The 16,690-nt window shown below is 29.7% G+C and overlaps 2 protein-coding genes and 1 long non-coding RNA gene across 7 annotated transcripts in view; 2 read left to right on the top strand and 1 right to left on the bottom strand.

Annotated features, from left to right (window-relative positions):
- The window catches only part of LOC124369934, a 41,911-nt gene extending 38,828 nt beyond the window's left edge, over nucleotides 1-3,083 (bottom strand). The window contains exon 1 of the long non-coding RNA XR_006923131.1: nucleotides 2,974-3,083. This is a non-coding gene — a long non-coding RNA (uncharacterized LOC124369934). The remainder of the gene's footprint in view (nucleotides 1-2,973) is intronic.
- Nucleotides 1-12,014, top strand: part of LOC124369931 (copper-transporting ATPase 1) — a 173,379-nt gene extending 161,365 nt beyond the window's left edge. For 4 of the 5 annotated variants that reach the window (XM_046828130.1, XM_046828131.1, XM_046828134.1 and 1 more), the window contains one exon: nucleotides 9,280-12,014. In XM_046828130.1, coding sequence (XP_046684086.1) covers nucleotides 9,280-9,394 — 115 coding nt within the window. In that variant the 3' untranslated portion in view covers nucleotides 9,395-12,014. Of the gene's footprint in view, nucleotides 1-7,017; nucleotides 7,094-9,279 lie in introns of all 5 variants that reach the window. The other variant, XM_046828132.1, reaches the window with a different exon arrangement.
- On the top strand, nucleotides 10,327-10,716 carry LOC124369642. The gene has a single exon (XM_046827694.1). It carries the CDS (start codon nucleotides 10,327-10,329, stop codon nucleotides 10,714-10,716), a length of 390 nt encoding a protein of 129 aa, XP_046683650.1.
- Nucleotides 12,015-16,690: the final 4,676 nt, after the last annotated feature.

Here is a 16,690-nt window from a genome sequence, read left to right on the forward strand (position 1 = left end):
TGTGCGTACTCAGTTCGTTCGCGACGGTGCAACTTGTTGCTATGCAATGCGTTCTGTGATTGTTGTCTTGTGTTTTTAATATTATTTTGTTGAATAATATAATGGCAAGCTACATTTTATAGTTATCCCAATCAGTGTTGTAACTTTAGAATCACGTAGGAGTGTGTATAATTTACATTTATAATGTAGGTTATTGTGAAATGTGCAGCAACGTGTTGGGTATATATATCTTTGTTTGGTTAGAGTGAGGTTATTTTCGGGAGTGTTATTGCATTTAATTTTTCTTTTTGTAATTCAATAAAACAATTGTGTTAATAAAGTGTCTACAGCCCGAGAAAAAAAGGTTTTTGTAAAAGCTTGCGCAAATATGGCGCGATCTAGAAAAATAGTCCCGCAGCAGGGTCCGGCTTACATTTAAATACTCTCGCCTTGTAGGTTTAAACACATAAAACACACAAATAGTTTGTGTGCTGTATTTTGTTTAAATGGTTCATTTAATATTCATAAAAAATTTGTTGCTATAAATATTTTTAGATGATGTACCTCATAATCTAAGTATACTTGTTTATATTTTTAGAATTGAATGTACGACACTTGCTTTGTAGAACATTTTGTACTGTAAAATCAGTGAAATTTAGATATGGATTGGCAATTTTCTAAAATAAGTATTTTGAGTCAAAGGAAAGATCCAACCTTTAATTTTTTTGTTGGTCTGCTATACTTGCTGGCCACAATATGAATCACTCTTTAGAATAACTTTAATTTTACAATACACAACCTTGTCTTGAACGTATTGGAAATTAATGACATCAATATGTGGAATTTTATTCACAAAATGTGATGGCATTGGGTGATGCCAACTCAATACGAGTGTTTCCAAAAACAAGATATCCAAGCATTTTGCTTGGACTTTCCATTTACAACTATTTGATAGTTACCATGTGTCTTTCAGGAAGATTTCTGATCTTGATATTCATGTTACCAGAATACTGATCCAGATATTTGAGATTCACCGGGAGGTCGGTATGACAGTGACGAGCCGTAACAATGCTTTTTTTTCTGCTTCAAACATTTGAAATTTCATTTAGTTGATGTAAGCTCCCTGTGTGAATAGTATATGTCCCAGTTAGATTATTATAGTTTATTCCTTTTACTACAATTTTGCATCTAAATCATTTTAAAATATACTTACTTGTACGTAAATATGTTAAATCACATGTTTTTTTCAATCTTGTATTTTTTATATGATAAATTTTATTTTTGTACTATTCTCTACAATATGTTCATTTTTAATTTAACACAAAACAGTCTGATTTCTAGTAAACTTACTTGGTACAACTTTACTGTATATTACACAATTTAAATATTTTTCGATCTTACATCTCATCTATTTTTTTACACAGGATGAGAAAGTGTAGTTTGTTACTTTTACAAAATATATATTTTCCTATATTTGTACAAGTACTAAAGTTGAGAGGTGTAAGAAAAGGAACAGGTATTGATTTCAGTTGTCTACTTTAAATCATTGTATTGAATTAAAAAAATAAAATTAAAAAAAAATATCACAACTGACAAAATATCTTTAATAAATAAGTTAAGGGAAACATTAATATAGACATTAAAAGAAAACATTACTTTTGAACAAATCATTCAAACAATAAAACTGTTTCAACAAATATCTTTAAATCCCTTACAAAAAAAAACATTTTGCTATGATGTGAATGTTTAAAATTTTCAACCTAGAAATTGGGAAAGTGTATAAAAATACCTTTATACCATGATCACAGAGCCCAGCTTTTCTTCAACCTAGAGTTATGTGTGTAGATTTGAGATTCTCTATGATTTTGCTGTAGTTCATATATTTTAAAATTAGTGTTATTTTTCACTTTACTATTAGGTTATTTAAATCGACCACAAGTAAGAGCTGGTTTTGGATATTGTCTTAACACAAACATTGTATAGAATCAATCATGTGATTGTACTAAGGTAACAGTTGAGTGGGAAAATAAGAACCAACATTTGTCGTAGACTCTTCACTACTTTCAGCCTACTATTGAGCAAAACGTTTTTATAACATTTTAATAAATTTGCCTGCAAACGAGTCTGTAGACAAATCCAAAATTTTCACGTTTACTTTAACCCTCTATTTGGTGACCAATCAATCTCTCATTGTTGAGGCAATTTTCGCTCATTGTTTCCACTTCTGTCACTTATCTGTAACCGACTTAATTCTTAAGTTGTCCTTTGATCACCTTAGGTTTTACAGTGTTAATGGGAGTGTGATAATGTTCGAGAGGTTCAAAGATGGTGTCAAATGGAATTGTGATGGAAGTCCACAGAACAGTGAAAAATGTGAACAGGGTGCTAAATGGGTAAAGAAAATCCTCTAAACACATTTAAAATGTTACTTTGATTATGTTGTATTGTACAGGATCCTTGAAGACATCTCACAGACAATGATTTTGTAGAAGGGTATTTGAAAAAAGCAGTGTTCATACAATTTTGAAAGCTAATACTGCATATCCCCCATGACATTTACATGCATTGAGTCAAGGAGACCCAGAAAGACGTTTTGTGAGTGGTTTTGGAATAATTGTGGAACTAATTAAATGTTTATTAATTTATTTGTTTAGTAAAATTAAACAATATTTGAAATGATTAGATGAAATAATAAGCATAGGCATGTCTATGTTAACTGGGTGAATACTAATTTGCAAGTAAAAAATTGCATAATTATTTACGAAATTGAAATGCAGCCCTTATTATATTTTACTCTCAAGAGTTTAAATTGAATCAAGTTTTACCATTATATGTTATTTATAAAGTATTATGCAAATCAGTTTATTAGTACAAATTATTTGTAGCTACTTTTAACATTTGTACGTTAAACTTCCTAACAACATGTATGGAGTTAAATTATCTTTTATAAAACAAGACAGTAAAAATACAAACATTTATATAACACAAACAAACCTTAATATTTTGCAGGCTTAGAATCCATGTAGAGAGGTAGAAGTTAGTTGTAAATTTGCTAACTAAATTGCTAGTAGAAAATGTGCTTAATTATAATTTTACTAGTGTTATCTTATCAGATCAGCAATTGTATGATAGTGAAACACCATAATTTCCATTTCATATGATAGAAGTGGTTAGTCTTGATTTAATTGGGTTAGCTGAAAGTCAACACCCACACAGAAACATCTCATGATGTAATGGTGATTCTAGAGTTACATTGCATTGGAATATGTCAGTCACTTTGTCTGCGTTACATGTATTATGTAATAAATCAAATGTAGTTAAACACAAGGATGGATTGAAGTGTAAACATAGATTACTGGTACAATTATACACATGTTTTATTTATTTATTTATTCTTTGAATTAACAACAATTACAAATCATTTTATTCATAATTGCAAAAACCCTATTTGGGTTTGTCTACATTTTCATGTTTTGTTTATATACAAAATGTTGATGTCATCCTAAAATCCTCAACATTATTTTTTAAATAGTTTTTCTATTAGACGTTTTAGATAGAAGAAATATTAAATTTTTTCTTAAATCAACTCTGTTAAAATTATAATTGTATATTTTGGTCTCATAAAAACTAATCCCTCCCTAAATTTAAAACAACTTATTATTTTAAACACATATAGTAATGTTTAGGAAGATTTTAGGTTTTTCTTGAGAGGTTAGAAAAATTTATTTTATCCTCAATTGCTTTCTGGTCTTCCATCGTATCTTATATTTTACCATAAATGTTTCTCAAAATATATTGACAAATGTTTGCTCTTAATTATAACTTTTAACCGTCCTAATTATAACTTAAAGTCCAAGGCCCTTCGAAGTATTTCCAAGAGAGTTAAATATTGAAACAAACAAAACATATTTTCTAATTTATATTAAGTTTATTAAACTTTGTACTAAAAATTGTTTCTTTTATTTTAAATGAAAGTTTAGTGTAAATTGTATTGGCCTTGTTAATTCCACTTTGTCACTCGTATTTAACCCATTTCACTGTAAATCCATAATCCTTGACCCATGGTCATCTGATGGGCTGTGGGTATTTACTTTTGAAATTTGGATATTTTAAAGTTCTTAATGGTCAGTTTTTGTGCTCCGTCTTCAAGACTCCAAGATTAAATTCTACTACTATCTTTTTCTAAATGAAACACCTTATAAGTACCAGGAAGTGAAGTAAGCTTGCAACATTTGAACAAACAAAGTGAACACACAAAGCCTTGTTGACAATTATGTTACAATACAAACACAAAAACCTAAGGACAACAAATTAACCTACTCCATAGGACCAACCCCAATATGAAAATATTCACTTCAGTGTTACTTGCTTGAGGTTGATATTTGTTTATTTGTATTGCTGATTCTTTTCCAGTTTTTAGATTTTAAACTAACTTTGAAACAAATACTATTAGCAAGCTTTACAGAGAAACATAATTTCAGGTGGGTTTCATGTTAATATGTAATAACATGCAACTCGACTTTTAATGTTGAAGTCGAATCTTTATTCCCATATTATTGTTGTGGGTTCATCACCCAAAAAACTTGATCAATGCTTGTTTTATTGATTAAAAAAATTATTTTACTATAATGGTATGCCATCATTTACTAACTACTCATTTATAAGTTGCACTTGTTTGGCTATGGTTTTCTTGCTTCAGTATCCTGTGGTGTATCAAAGCTTTTGGAATCATTTTATATTAATTTAGACAACTGTTTTATATTAATGTGTGGTGTGTATTTTAGGAGTTGCAATTTTTTTTTAACTTTTACATATAATATATTTTGCTTTGGGTTTGTTTGTTTTATTTAGTTGGTTTATTATCACACTGTTGTTTAAGTTTCAATGTCATTTCTAACTATACGTGTTTTATATATATATGATATATATATATATATATATATATATATATATATATATATATATATATATATATATATATATATATATATATATATATATTATATATATATATATATATATATATATATATATATATATATATATATTCACATATATATATATATATATATATATATATATATATATATTCACATATATATACATACATACATATGTGAAAACGTCCTAATTATTGGTGGATAATGGATACAATCAGATTTTACTGGTGTGAATTTTCTTGTTTTGTCCTCTGTTTGTGTTTTGTGAAGTGTACCATATGTATGGAGTTTTGCTTTAAGATAGTCAGTGTTTGCATCAATCACAAGTAAACATTATAACAGTTAAATAGTTATATTAATTTTAAAATGGTTATTGTCATTTCAGATAGTCAAATACTTAAATTTAGGGTTTTTTTTGGAAATTTTTATATCTCCTCTTAGCCTTGCTAAAAGTTACCAATCATGACTTTAAAACTTCTAAGGAAGACATCACTAAATATTATTGAACATTATTTATAATATTGAACTATAATCCAATTTCTTACCAGCCATTTATTCAGTGTTAAAGGCCTGATAACAGAGTTTTCATCAATGTGTAATGTAATGTTGGTTGTTACTTCTACTCAGATGGAACCGGCATACCGGTTTCAGTGGTTGCATGATTAGGATTCTTTTACTGGTATAGGGGGTCCACCTATTTAAAGTGTATTGTCAAAAAACAAATTAGAATTTTAAAATAAAAATTTCTTATTTTAAATTGCTTAAAATTAATATTTTTTAATTAAAAATAATATTTGTGTAAGTTCTAGATGTTTTAAAGCTAACATTTTCTTGTGAGTAATAATTTGCATTGCTGAGTCCGGTTGCTACCATTGGGTAAAGCCCAATGTGCGTTGCCAAAGAGGTGAGAGGGTGGAATCTGACAATTCGTTGCACGGTTGTCTTAAAATTTTAACTTTGAAATAGGGATGTCCATTGCTTAATTACATAAGATAATTAGTTTCAAAATATAACAGATTTTTTTATTGAACATTCCTCTCAATGTGTATTATTTTGTGAAAACTTTGCCAAAATTTCATGTGGCTAAATTTTTTTAATTATCTTTTGAATTATTAATTCAAGAATGTTCTGTTGGAGATTGATTTTGCACATTGTTAGAGAAACCAAAATAAATAAATTTGATAAACAATACAAGTGTTTGGCTATCGTCATAATTATTCTATGTTTGATAAGTACTTGTTAACTTAGAACCCATGCTATATTAATATCATTACTTTTCTTGGTATGTCACGAGTTTCCTAGTGAAATTTTTATAGTAAATTACAAATAAGAATACCAATTTCTTATTTTAAAAGAAAAATAGATAAATTCTATCTAAATTAGTATTTTTTTTAAACTTGTGCAAAGCGTAAATTAAATGATATCTTTGAAATAACTTCTAAAATTACTCCAAATTCATTTTGTTGTGAATGTTACATAGGCTCTTAAGTCTTACTCGTGTTGGACTGCCACAAGACAATTATTGTATGTTTGACCAAACACAACAATGTTTCTTGTGTGTTTAGATTATTCATTCAGAATTTGCTTTTATGTGTTGTGTACTATTTATTCCAAATTTATTACATGTTGTGCGTTTAAGTGTCGTAGTTTGTATTATGACACACTCTGATGAGTAAAAGTTTTATGTCTTATGATAGCTTCTGAAGATGGTACAACTAAAACAAAACTGAAGTAGTAACGTTAAAATTCAAATTTTTATTTTAACGAAAGTGTTTTTAGAAACTAATTCATGATTATCAACTATTTTTAAATGGATGTTAAATAGAAATCAACAGAATATTTACCATAAAGTTACAATATAACAAAATATTAATCAACAAAAGATGTGATTTTAGGCCACTTATGTATTAACCTGCAATGTCGAGTCTTACCTGGGGTCTCTTGTAAACATCAGTGTCCTAGTATTTTATGAATGTACATTGAAGGGGAGTAGAATCGTAGTTTGCATCGCTTGAGGATTACCGTGAGCGTAAAGCCGGGGCTTAATGTGATCATCTCAACTTAAATACTGATATTGTGATTTTCTATCTATATTTAGGTCTATGTCAGATGCTGACTTGACAGACGGAAAACCTCATGATAATAATAATAATAATGATTGGAGTACTGATAAGGTATGTAATTTGTTAATTGTTTGTAAAAAAAATTATTATCCTAACTTGGAAAGAGAAAATTGTTTGTGTTTTATTTATTGATTATTGTATTACAATACTGTATGGTTTTATTCAGGACCTATCTTGGGAATGTTCATAAAATATAACTGTATTGTTTTATAATCTTGTAAAAGCCTTTGTTCAACATTTAAGTCTCTCATGTCTCAAATTAAAAAAAACTGAATCAAATGGAATAAGCTTTAAAATATCTGCAAAGAAATTGTAAATGGGGAAAGTTTTGCAAATTTGTATTTTGGTTATTTTAGTGTTAAAAGTGATAAGCGGTGTGCCCAGGACGAGTCAATGTGATAAAAACAATCAAAAATCGCATGAATTAGTGACGGAAGACAACCGATTAAGTGGAAGAAATCGTGAGGATTTAGAAATGTTGGGTTCACTTCACAAATTTTGTCCAATTTGGACATAAAACGTGTTTTTGCAAAGTTTGTCCCAAAGCGCTGCTGCTGCTCAAGATCTCATCCAGTGGTCTTAAAATGACTTGACATTTTTTGTTCCCCCAAGTCAAATGTCAGTTGAAAGGATGCTGGATTCAAGATGTTGCGAAGAAACAATAAAATATGATACATCAACTTTTCGAGGTTCGAGGAAGCGACTTCCAAACTTACTTCGAGCAGTTGAAACTACATAGAGCGAAGTGTGTGGCATCAAAAGGGAATTAATTTGAAGGATAATAAATCTCACAGACATAACGCACTCTTCTTTTTTGATAACACCAATTCAAACACTTTTTTTTATATACTTTGTATAATAAAAATTATTTTTAATTTGCTTACAATTAAAATATTGTAACCGATATTTGTTCCTAAGTAAACGTGGTTTTTAGAATTTTTAATATCTTGAAATAAACACAGAACTGATTAAGACTTATATGTTGATATTTTCCTTCCATGAACAGTTTGGTTTCCCTTTTAACCTTATTCCAAAAGTCTTAAATGACTGCATATCTCAGTCAGGATATATTAAAGTAACTAATGTGTCGAAGAGTCAGCATACAAGGTTTTAGTCATATAGTGAATGGCAGGAATACAGCACACACACCAAGGTCTTGAAATCCTAGAGCTTATCCTGTTGGTTTGGAAATTGGATGTTTTAAAAATAAAACCTAAACCATCTTAACTGTATTTTTCGATAGAATTTTTCTTATTTTTAGTGGCTTGGCTTGGAGATATTTTACACTCAGTATACAGGGATGTTTTTAGCTGACAGCCATAATTAAACATTGTGGGGTCTAAAATGTCGTATTATAAATCGTAGTCATTAACAATGGTTTTGTCAAACTGGTTTACTTCTATTTTAATAATTTGAACTTTGGTTTTTTTGGCTATAAGCATGATTTATTATTGGCCCCCGGATCGATATCTCTCATTTCAAAATTCCAGATGATGCACATCTTCAGTAATAATTAATATTAGTTCTTTATCAACATTATGTTTTTTGTACTTGTTTCTTGACAGTGTTTTCCATAAAGAGTACCAGTCATTTGAGGATTATGTTATGGCATTACAGAGTAAAGTGCTTTTTTTTCGTATCCAACGTTTTCTCCATCCGTATTACATGGTATAAAGATGTAAAATTACATATCATGCCATGATATAACACTAGGAAAATAACTTGAATTTCTAATTTAAAAAATCACACAAGCAAAATGAGATTTTTAATTTGTAAATCATACACAGCTATTCCCACATTAGTCAAAAATAAAAGGCTTAGATAAAAGTAATAAAACTGCAGAGGCTTAAGTGCATGGCAGTAGGCCGCCCCAGGAAAAAAAAAAATAAATAAAAAGTAAAACTGCAAGCTATATTTAAGGTTTTTTATTTTGTGTGATTTGTTGGCATCATGAAAACAATATGTAGAAATAATCGTTAAGTTTCTATGTTTAGATTCAGACTGTCAACATTACTTTCATTTTTCATCTCGAGTACTATTGTTATATCTAGGAGTCGCAAGGGTTTCCTCAGGCTCTAAAAGAACTCTATTTTATACGAATTATAAAATTATCTTTGTGCCTCGAAATACTAATGTACTCATAAAACATTTCCCAACTTACTTTCATTCATGTTAACTTAATGAATGAAGTGGTGCATGTTTTATATCAATATTAAATAGTGTGATGTTTTGCACAGGTTCTTCTCCAAGTCCAAGACTGATGTTGAGGGCAGTCATCTGCTTGAGGAACTGGAGGATGTGGATGACATTAAAAGATCGCAAATCATCACCAGCAATCTCGCCAACTGCTGAATCTCCATCCACCAGTGTTTCTCAATTCAACATCACAACTTCAATTTATTTATAACACTTTTTTGTAAAGTGCCTTAATATCTTCCATAATAATACTGCATGAATTAGAATTCAATTCTATAAGAATTGTATTCGACCCCTTTAGAGTTATTCAGAATTGTAAACCTGTGAATACTTTATTGTGATAATTCTGTAATGTATTTGAAACCGTGATAATATTTTAAGAATTTTATTTTAAACAAAATGGCTTCCACTAAACTTCCTATGTATACTAGTAACATACATAATATTACAATTTATATCTCAACAAGAAGTGCTCTAGTCTTGATACTAAACAAATACTATGAATTTTGTGTACTAGTCGTATTATATTTTCCAAGCATTCACAAATATTTAAATATTTTACCATAGTCAGCCCTGAAAGAGTTATTATTGAGTTCATAATGTTTATGTTTTATTATTTATGCTAGTGTTTTGTGTAACAATAGTTTAATAGTTTGTAAATGTAGTACTAATAGAGGTTACGTTTTTTTTCCTCTCTTGAAAGAATTTTTATTTGTTTTGGTTACTTTTATGAGTAACAATAGGGCAAAGAATTTTAGCTCAGTTATATTTACATAATTTTAATAGAGTTATAAAAGTAAGCATAATTTGTGAAAGTAATTATTATACCTCCTCATAACTGATGATCATGGGAAATTATTATTAATGTAAACACTTGTAAATGTTCACTAATAGTTTCAAAAAATAGTATTTCTAGTGATTTTGTACTCGTACTCCATCAATAAAACGTTTTTTAGCTGTACATTTCTGGAAAAATAGTAAATCACTTTTGTGACCATATTTTATCCAATTTGTGTGAACCACTCTTAAGGTGTAGTGCTCAAGTCGAGGTTTTTTGAAATCTGCATTCTAGGGCTCATACGGTCCACATGCTAGATACCAGTCTCACTTGTACAGCTCATACGGTTTACGTATCAGACACCAATCTCACTGGTACAGCTCATACGGTCTACGTATCGGACACCAGTTTCACTGGTACAGCTCATACGGTCTACGTATCGGACACCAGTCTCACTTGTACAGCTCATACGGTTTACGTATCAGACACCAGTCTCACTGGTACAGTTCATACGGTCTACGTATCGGACACCAGTCTCATTGGTACAGCTCAAACAGTCTACGTATCAGACACCAATCTCACTGGTACAGCTCATACGGTCTACGTATCGGACACCAGTTTCACTGGTACAGCTCATACGGTCTACGTATCGGACACCAGTCTCACTGGTACAGTTCAAAAGGATTCAGATTTAGACTGAACTGTGTCATAGTTTTACTTCTTTTTAAACTAGTTTACGGTTGATTGTAGCTACCTTTTCAGTGCTGCTTCCTATCAGGAACATGTGAACAAACTCTAGCAGCACAGGAGCTTTGCTATATTTCACCAACTGACGTTTAGTTCTGAGAGCTTAGTCAGCATTCCCAAACATATTATTTCGTTATGTTAAAAATAATAATAAATAATAAAACACATCCTTTTTATTCCTAACTATAACACATAAATACCGGTATGTTTTATCTTGAAATATAATCGGAGAAATGTTAAAAAGTTATTGGAAAAATTAGTTTTTTTGTACAACTATTGTCATTATAGTCGTTACAGTAAAATTAAGTAACATTTGTTTCAGATTTTTAAAAGGTAGGTACAATTTACATGATTCTTAAATAAAAACCAAGTAGATGTCAATTAATTCCAACCAGTAGGGGAAAAGCAATGTCAGTTGCTGAGCATGGAAATAAAATGTTCAGGGAGGCATCAGGTGGTCCATCCCAGCTGGTGTTTTGATACAGTTAGGATTATATCAGCTGAGGAGGAAACAGCTCAAAATCCACATCACATACTGGTCTTTTTAAGCACTAATGGTTAACTTTTTAGTGAAGTAAAATGTTATAACTGCATCACTTCATGTTATTTTTATGGGGTCGTACCATGGTCTATTCACCACTTTAATAAATAAGAGAAGAGGAGACAACTTCAAAATGTTGAACAGGAAGGCCATAGAGTTACATAATATTTCTTTAAGATACGGGTATAATGATAGTAAAATAGCACAAAAGTTAAATTGTATAACACGAATTTCAACTGATTGGACTGTTTGCACAAAAAATAGGTTTTAACCACATTTAAATTTTTTATGGCATTTTAAAAGTAACAATTAGTAGTAAAGGTTTTAAAATTTCTGGTTTAATTTAAGTTAATTTCCTTAAAATGAAAATTTAAAGACCAGTTGTTAAAACTTGTTTTTACTTCAGTAGAAAATATGTTCTTAATATTAAAAATAGATAAAATTTTACCAATTAGTTGTATGTTTGATTTTTAATTTGTTATAAAGCTATTAATCTATATTACTGTTGTTTGTATAGTGTGTAATATGTGTACGATAACATATTTAAACAATGTAATTATAAACTTTAATCATAATCATATACAATTGAATACTAGTTAACTACTGTATGAAGTGTAATATTTAAACACTGTAATTAAAACCTCTGAACAATGTTTTGATACTGTAAATTGAAAAATATTTTGCATAATAAACTTAATGTATCATATTTATTAATGCCTTATTTATTTCCTCCGTTGACGAGTTCCTAGAAACTAATTTGTCAATACATTTATTTTATTGCAATTAAAAATAATTGTTGTAATTTGGTGGTAAAATGAGAAAATTACTATTACATTTTGACACCATAAATATTTTAATTGTGTCTACCTAAATAGAATAAATCAATAATTACTTTCTAAACTCCTTAAAAAAAGAACGGGGTCAAAAGTGCGCAATTTTCCAGTACAATGGAAATAAAGACGTACAGTTTAGCTTGTAATTTTTGCCTAAATTTTAATTTCAGTTTAAAGCTTCGAAATAATTCATTTCTTTTAATTACTCTCCAATCTGAGAAGAAATATGAGTTAAGCCGTAACCAGACTGTTGTTTCAAAAAGGGTTGGCTATGAACAATCTGTTAATTGAAGGAACATGACTATCTTCTATAAAACAATGCATTTTTATTGTAGATACGATCTGAGACGTGTCTTAAATTTATGTATCTAGGCCTTCATGAAGTTAGTTAAAAATTGCTTTCGAATATTGTACTTAACACAAGAAAGTGAGTTAATAAAATTTTTTTTAAAGAGCCTCACTTTGAGAGGCATTGTAAATTAATAACCGTTACAATTATTCCTATAACACAAAACTATTACATCAAACGGCTAAACAATATTTATGCAAATTCATACTTCTATGAAACCAATAAAACAAATGATTTACTGGAAATTTTGTCATTGTCCACTAAATAAACAGTGCAATGCTAATATGTAATATAATCTTTAGAATAATGTATTTATTGAAGTGAAACACTTCAGCCAAAAAACTATTTTTTGTTTTTTGTAGCTTGAAACTTCCACTTTAAAATTGTATACAATTTATATTGGATATTGGATATCTTAGTAAAAGATATTTAAAAATAGTTTAATCAATGCATGGTTTTTGTTTGTTTTTTAAATCAGAACAGTCCATCTCTCTCGCACCACATCATGTTATGACCGATTCCTCGCATGGCCACGATCCGCGCCAGTACATTACTATGTTATGTACAATATTAACTCACAATTTTATTTTATGTAATACCAATTATTTATTTTTTAGTACATGTAATTTAGCTTTTTTATCATGTTTTTTACTGAATATCAAGAAGAATTATCGCTATTGCTTGAAGATGTTCCTCTTGCAACACAACGCCACCTTTACTTGCAACATGATGGCGCATCACCACATTTTTCAAACATTGTTTCCACCTACTTGAATCAACAGTTTCCAAATAAATGGATAGGTCATAGAGGTCCTATACACTAGCCAGCCAGGTCACTAGATCATACACTGATGGATTTTTACATATGGAGATACATGAAGAGAAAGTTTACGAGGTCAAAGTAAATTCCTGTGAGGCGCTAGTTACACATACAATGAAGCTTTTTGCAGCTAAAGAAAATCCCTTTTGGAGTACGGAAATAAAAATGAACCATCCTTTAATGAGCAGAAAAATTCATTGAAGTCGGCAGAGACATTTTTGAAAATTTAATGTAACTTGGCTGAATAGCTTTAAATTAATATTTTCCAATTATTTTTCCTTTACTGATATGAATAGAAATTCATTTAATGAAAAACTATTCGCTTTCTGTGTACTTTACACTGAATTGTGCAGAATAAATTTCAATAGGTTTTATCTATTTCTTGGTGAAATATCAAAGTTATTGTTGCCCAAATATGAAAAAATGTGTTTTCTCACTCCATTTATTTTTTTGTATTTGACAGATTTTCTCAAAAACTACTTAACTTTCAGTTCTTGGACCTGTTTCATTCAATTTGTCAGGTTAAAAAACCATAAGAAACAATTGAGTTCATCCCTTAATCTACCTTACCAGAATTTCAGGAAGATCTCATTTTACATGGTGATCTAAATTCTGGGTGAAATCTTTCGCTAGCCATAACTCGCTAACGAAGCATTTCCGGACCCATGTTTATATAAACTCTTTTCATTATTTTTACATGTAGAATGAGCTCCCACAGTTTCTGCATATTGTTGTGGATCACCCTATATAATAATGTGGGGTTTGGGTTTGATAAGTGCACTCTATAAGGGAGTTGGTGAATATCTGCAGGACATAAATCAGTCTGCTGTTTGGTAAGTTTTTGACGTTTATAGGGTTAATTTTTAAAACCTGAGTTTTTTTGTTTTAGTCATTTAGGGAAAGGAAGAATGCTTATTTTTATAGTGCAAAGCTGTATTAATTGCATAACGAATTATTACGATTATTATTTAAAATTATTCATAAACTATACCAAGTGTTTTACCAGTCCTTCATCATATTTCCACACGACTGTCGTTTCACTCAGTTAACACTACTGAGTACCAGAAAAGACCACTTTCAATACCAGTGATGTAATACACTATTACCTAATTGGAGAAGTAGTGCAAGTCCAACTATTTAAAATACTCATAGTTAGTACTCTTACTCCTTGCTTCTGTACTTCAGCTGACTGACTGTACACAGAGAAATGTCCTCGTAACACTACACACTTGATCACTTATCTGCCTATCCTAGTTAACATCTAAATTTGATCAGTATTACTTGTATTCCTTAATTTGTTTTTTTGTTGTTGTTATTTTATATAATTATGTATTATTCAAACAATTTATGTAAAGTTAGAATTTGATATGTAATGAAAATAGAAATTGAAAGTTTGAAACCAATTCAGTACAAGTCCCAATAGTTACACTAAAGTTTCCTTTTGTATTTATTTATTTGTCTTAATGAAAATGAGAATTTTTTGACAATTATTTTCAGGATAATTTACTGGGGTGTTTTACTTTGGGTAATATTGGACGTAAAGATGTTCTGATTGGTATAGTTCCATTGCAACATAGACGTTGTTTATTTTTGCAAGAGCGCTTTCGTAACATATATAAAATTAATTAATGATTCGATAAACTATTACATTTAAAAATAATATATGGAGTTAAAATTTTTTAAATTAATGTTGGAAGTAAAAACAGAAGTTTAATCTTCTTTTTATTATTTTATTACATCTTTTTACCCCATATTTATTGAATTATTATTATGTTTATGTAAATTATTTAAAAAATCATTCTGATGTTAGCTATAACAAAACTACATCAGAGATGAGATTCCAACTGTGACAATATCCATTGCTTTATCAGGACCTAATCCTGGTACTGATTTACAAATAAAAGTTTAAATTGTGAATACAAATTAACATTAATGTTCAGTTTGATTAACATCTTAGTGTTAAATGAATTCAAGCTTAAAATCCAACACGTTTGAAAAAGACTCAGGGTTAGAAATTGTTACGATAATGGATAGGAATGATCAAGAATCACCTAAATAGAGCACTGGCAAATTTTCATATCATGTCTCTGTGTGTGAGATTTTAGTTTATCTTTTCCCATTCAACTATTTAAATCAAACGGGTATCAGTAAAATATAAAACATAAGTATTTGTTGTACTACAAATATTCTTTTTAATTCTCAGACTCAATTATGTAATAATGTTAGAATTCAAAAAATAAAAACCAGATATTTTTCTCACAACAGATCCACTAGCTAAGTATTCAAAATTAAATTTGATTCATCATTAAAATATTTTTGTTACAGAGAACACCAAATGTTTCATTTATGGTAGTAGCTAATGGGATTAAGTAATTTTCATACTTTTTTAACATGTTGAGTGCTAAAAATGCTTACAATTGTGTACCTATATTGGTGACATATAATGATTATTCATCAAAGTAAGAACCTCAATGTTGCTAAAATGTCAACAGATGTCCAAGTATTAATATTGATTGAAATCAGTGAAGTAATTTCTGTTAAATAATGTAGTCCATCCAGTGGAAGCTGCTTCATTGAGGTTATTGAGTTAGTTCACACAAAATGTGACTATTTTACACAGAATGTAAATGAAAAACATTATCTACAAGAGGGAAAAAATCTGGCATCTGAGAGTTTTGCGCTCAAAAGAGTAGGTAGTAGCCATCATTTGGACCCCCTTCATGTGAGTGTTGTATTGCATCACAGGTCTTCGCAAAACTTTGGGAACTTTGGGAATATTCTGTTTTCAACGTTGGTCGTAGTGCATGCCACCAACGGACATCATGTCTCCACTGGCGGATCTGAAACGTTGCCAAACTGTCCCCCTAGACCAGCACAACAGGTGGCAAGACAATGCTCTCCTTCAATGGCTGAGCTCATATTAAAGCTACAAATTTGGAGAAGAGCCGCTTTTTTTAACATAGGTCACCTCGCGTGCCAACACCATGCTACATTACTTAACATTGTCCACAATCAATAAGTTAAAGAATATTGACTTTAAATTGACAAAAATTTCACTATTATACATGAAAGTATGAAGGGGTATTATTAAGATGGTGCAAACATTTTTCAGTTGGATTAATTTTTTTTAAATATTGTAGTTTTTAATCACAGCCATTTAAGGTATCTTTCCTGAATAAAGGAGAGAGAACAAATTCATTTCATTCTTTCACAAAGAATAGTCAACATTTAAGGTAATAGTTCGGGTGATTTTGAAATCAGGCCCACAGAAAAATATCTTATATATTATATTATATAAAAGATGACATTTCCTTAAGCCATACTACATTTTCAGATACGATATTTGTTTACATAATTCATATACAGAAGAAGTAGATATTGTGT

The sequence above is a fragment of the Homalodisca vitripennis genome, chromosome X (genome assembly GCF_021130785.1).
Source record: "Homalodisca vitripennis isolate AUS2020 chromosome X, UT_GWSS_2.1, whole genome shotgun sequence".
Taxonomy (NCBI): Eukaryota; Metazoa; Arthropoda; class Insecta; order Hemiptera; family Cicadellidae; genus Homalodisca; species Homalodisca vitripennis.

What these genes read in the sequence shown, in the direction of transcription:
- LOC124369642 (XM_046827694.1), top strand. Translation starts at nt 10,327, where the DNA reads ATGCTAGATACCAGTCTCACTTGTACAGCTCATACGGTTTACGTATCA.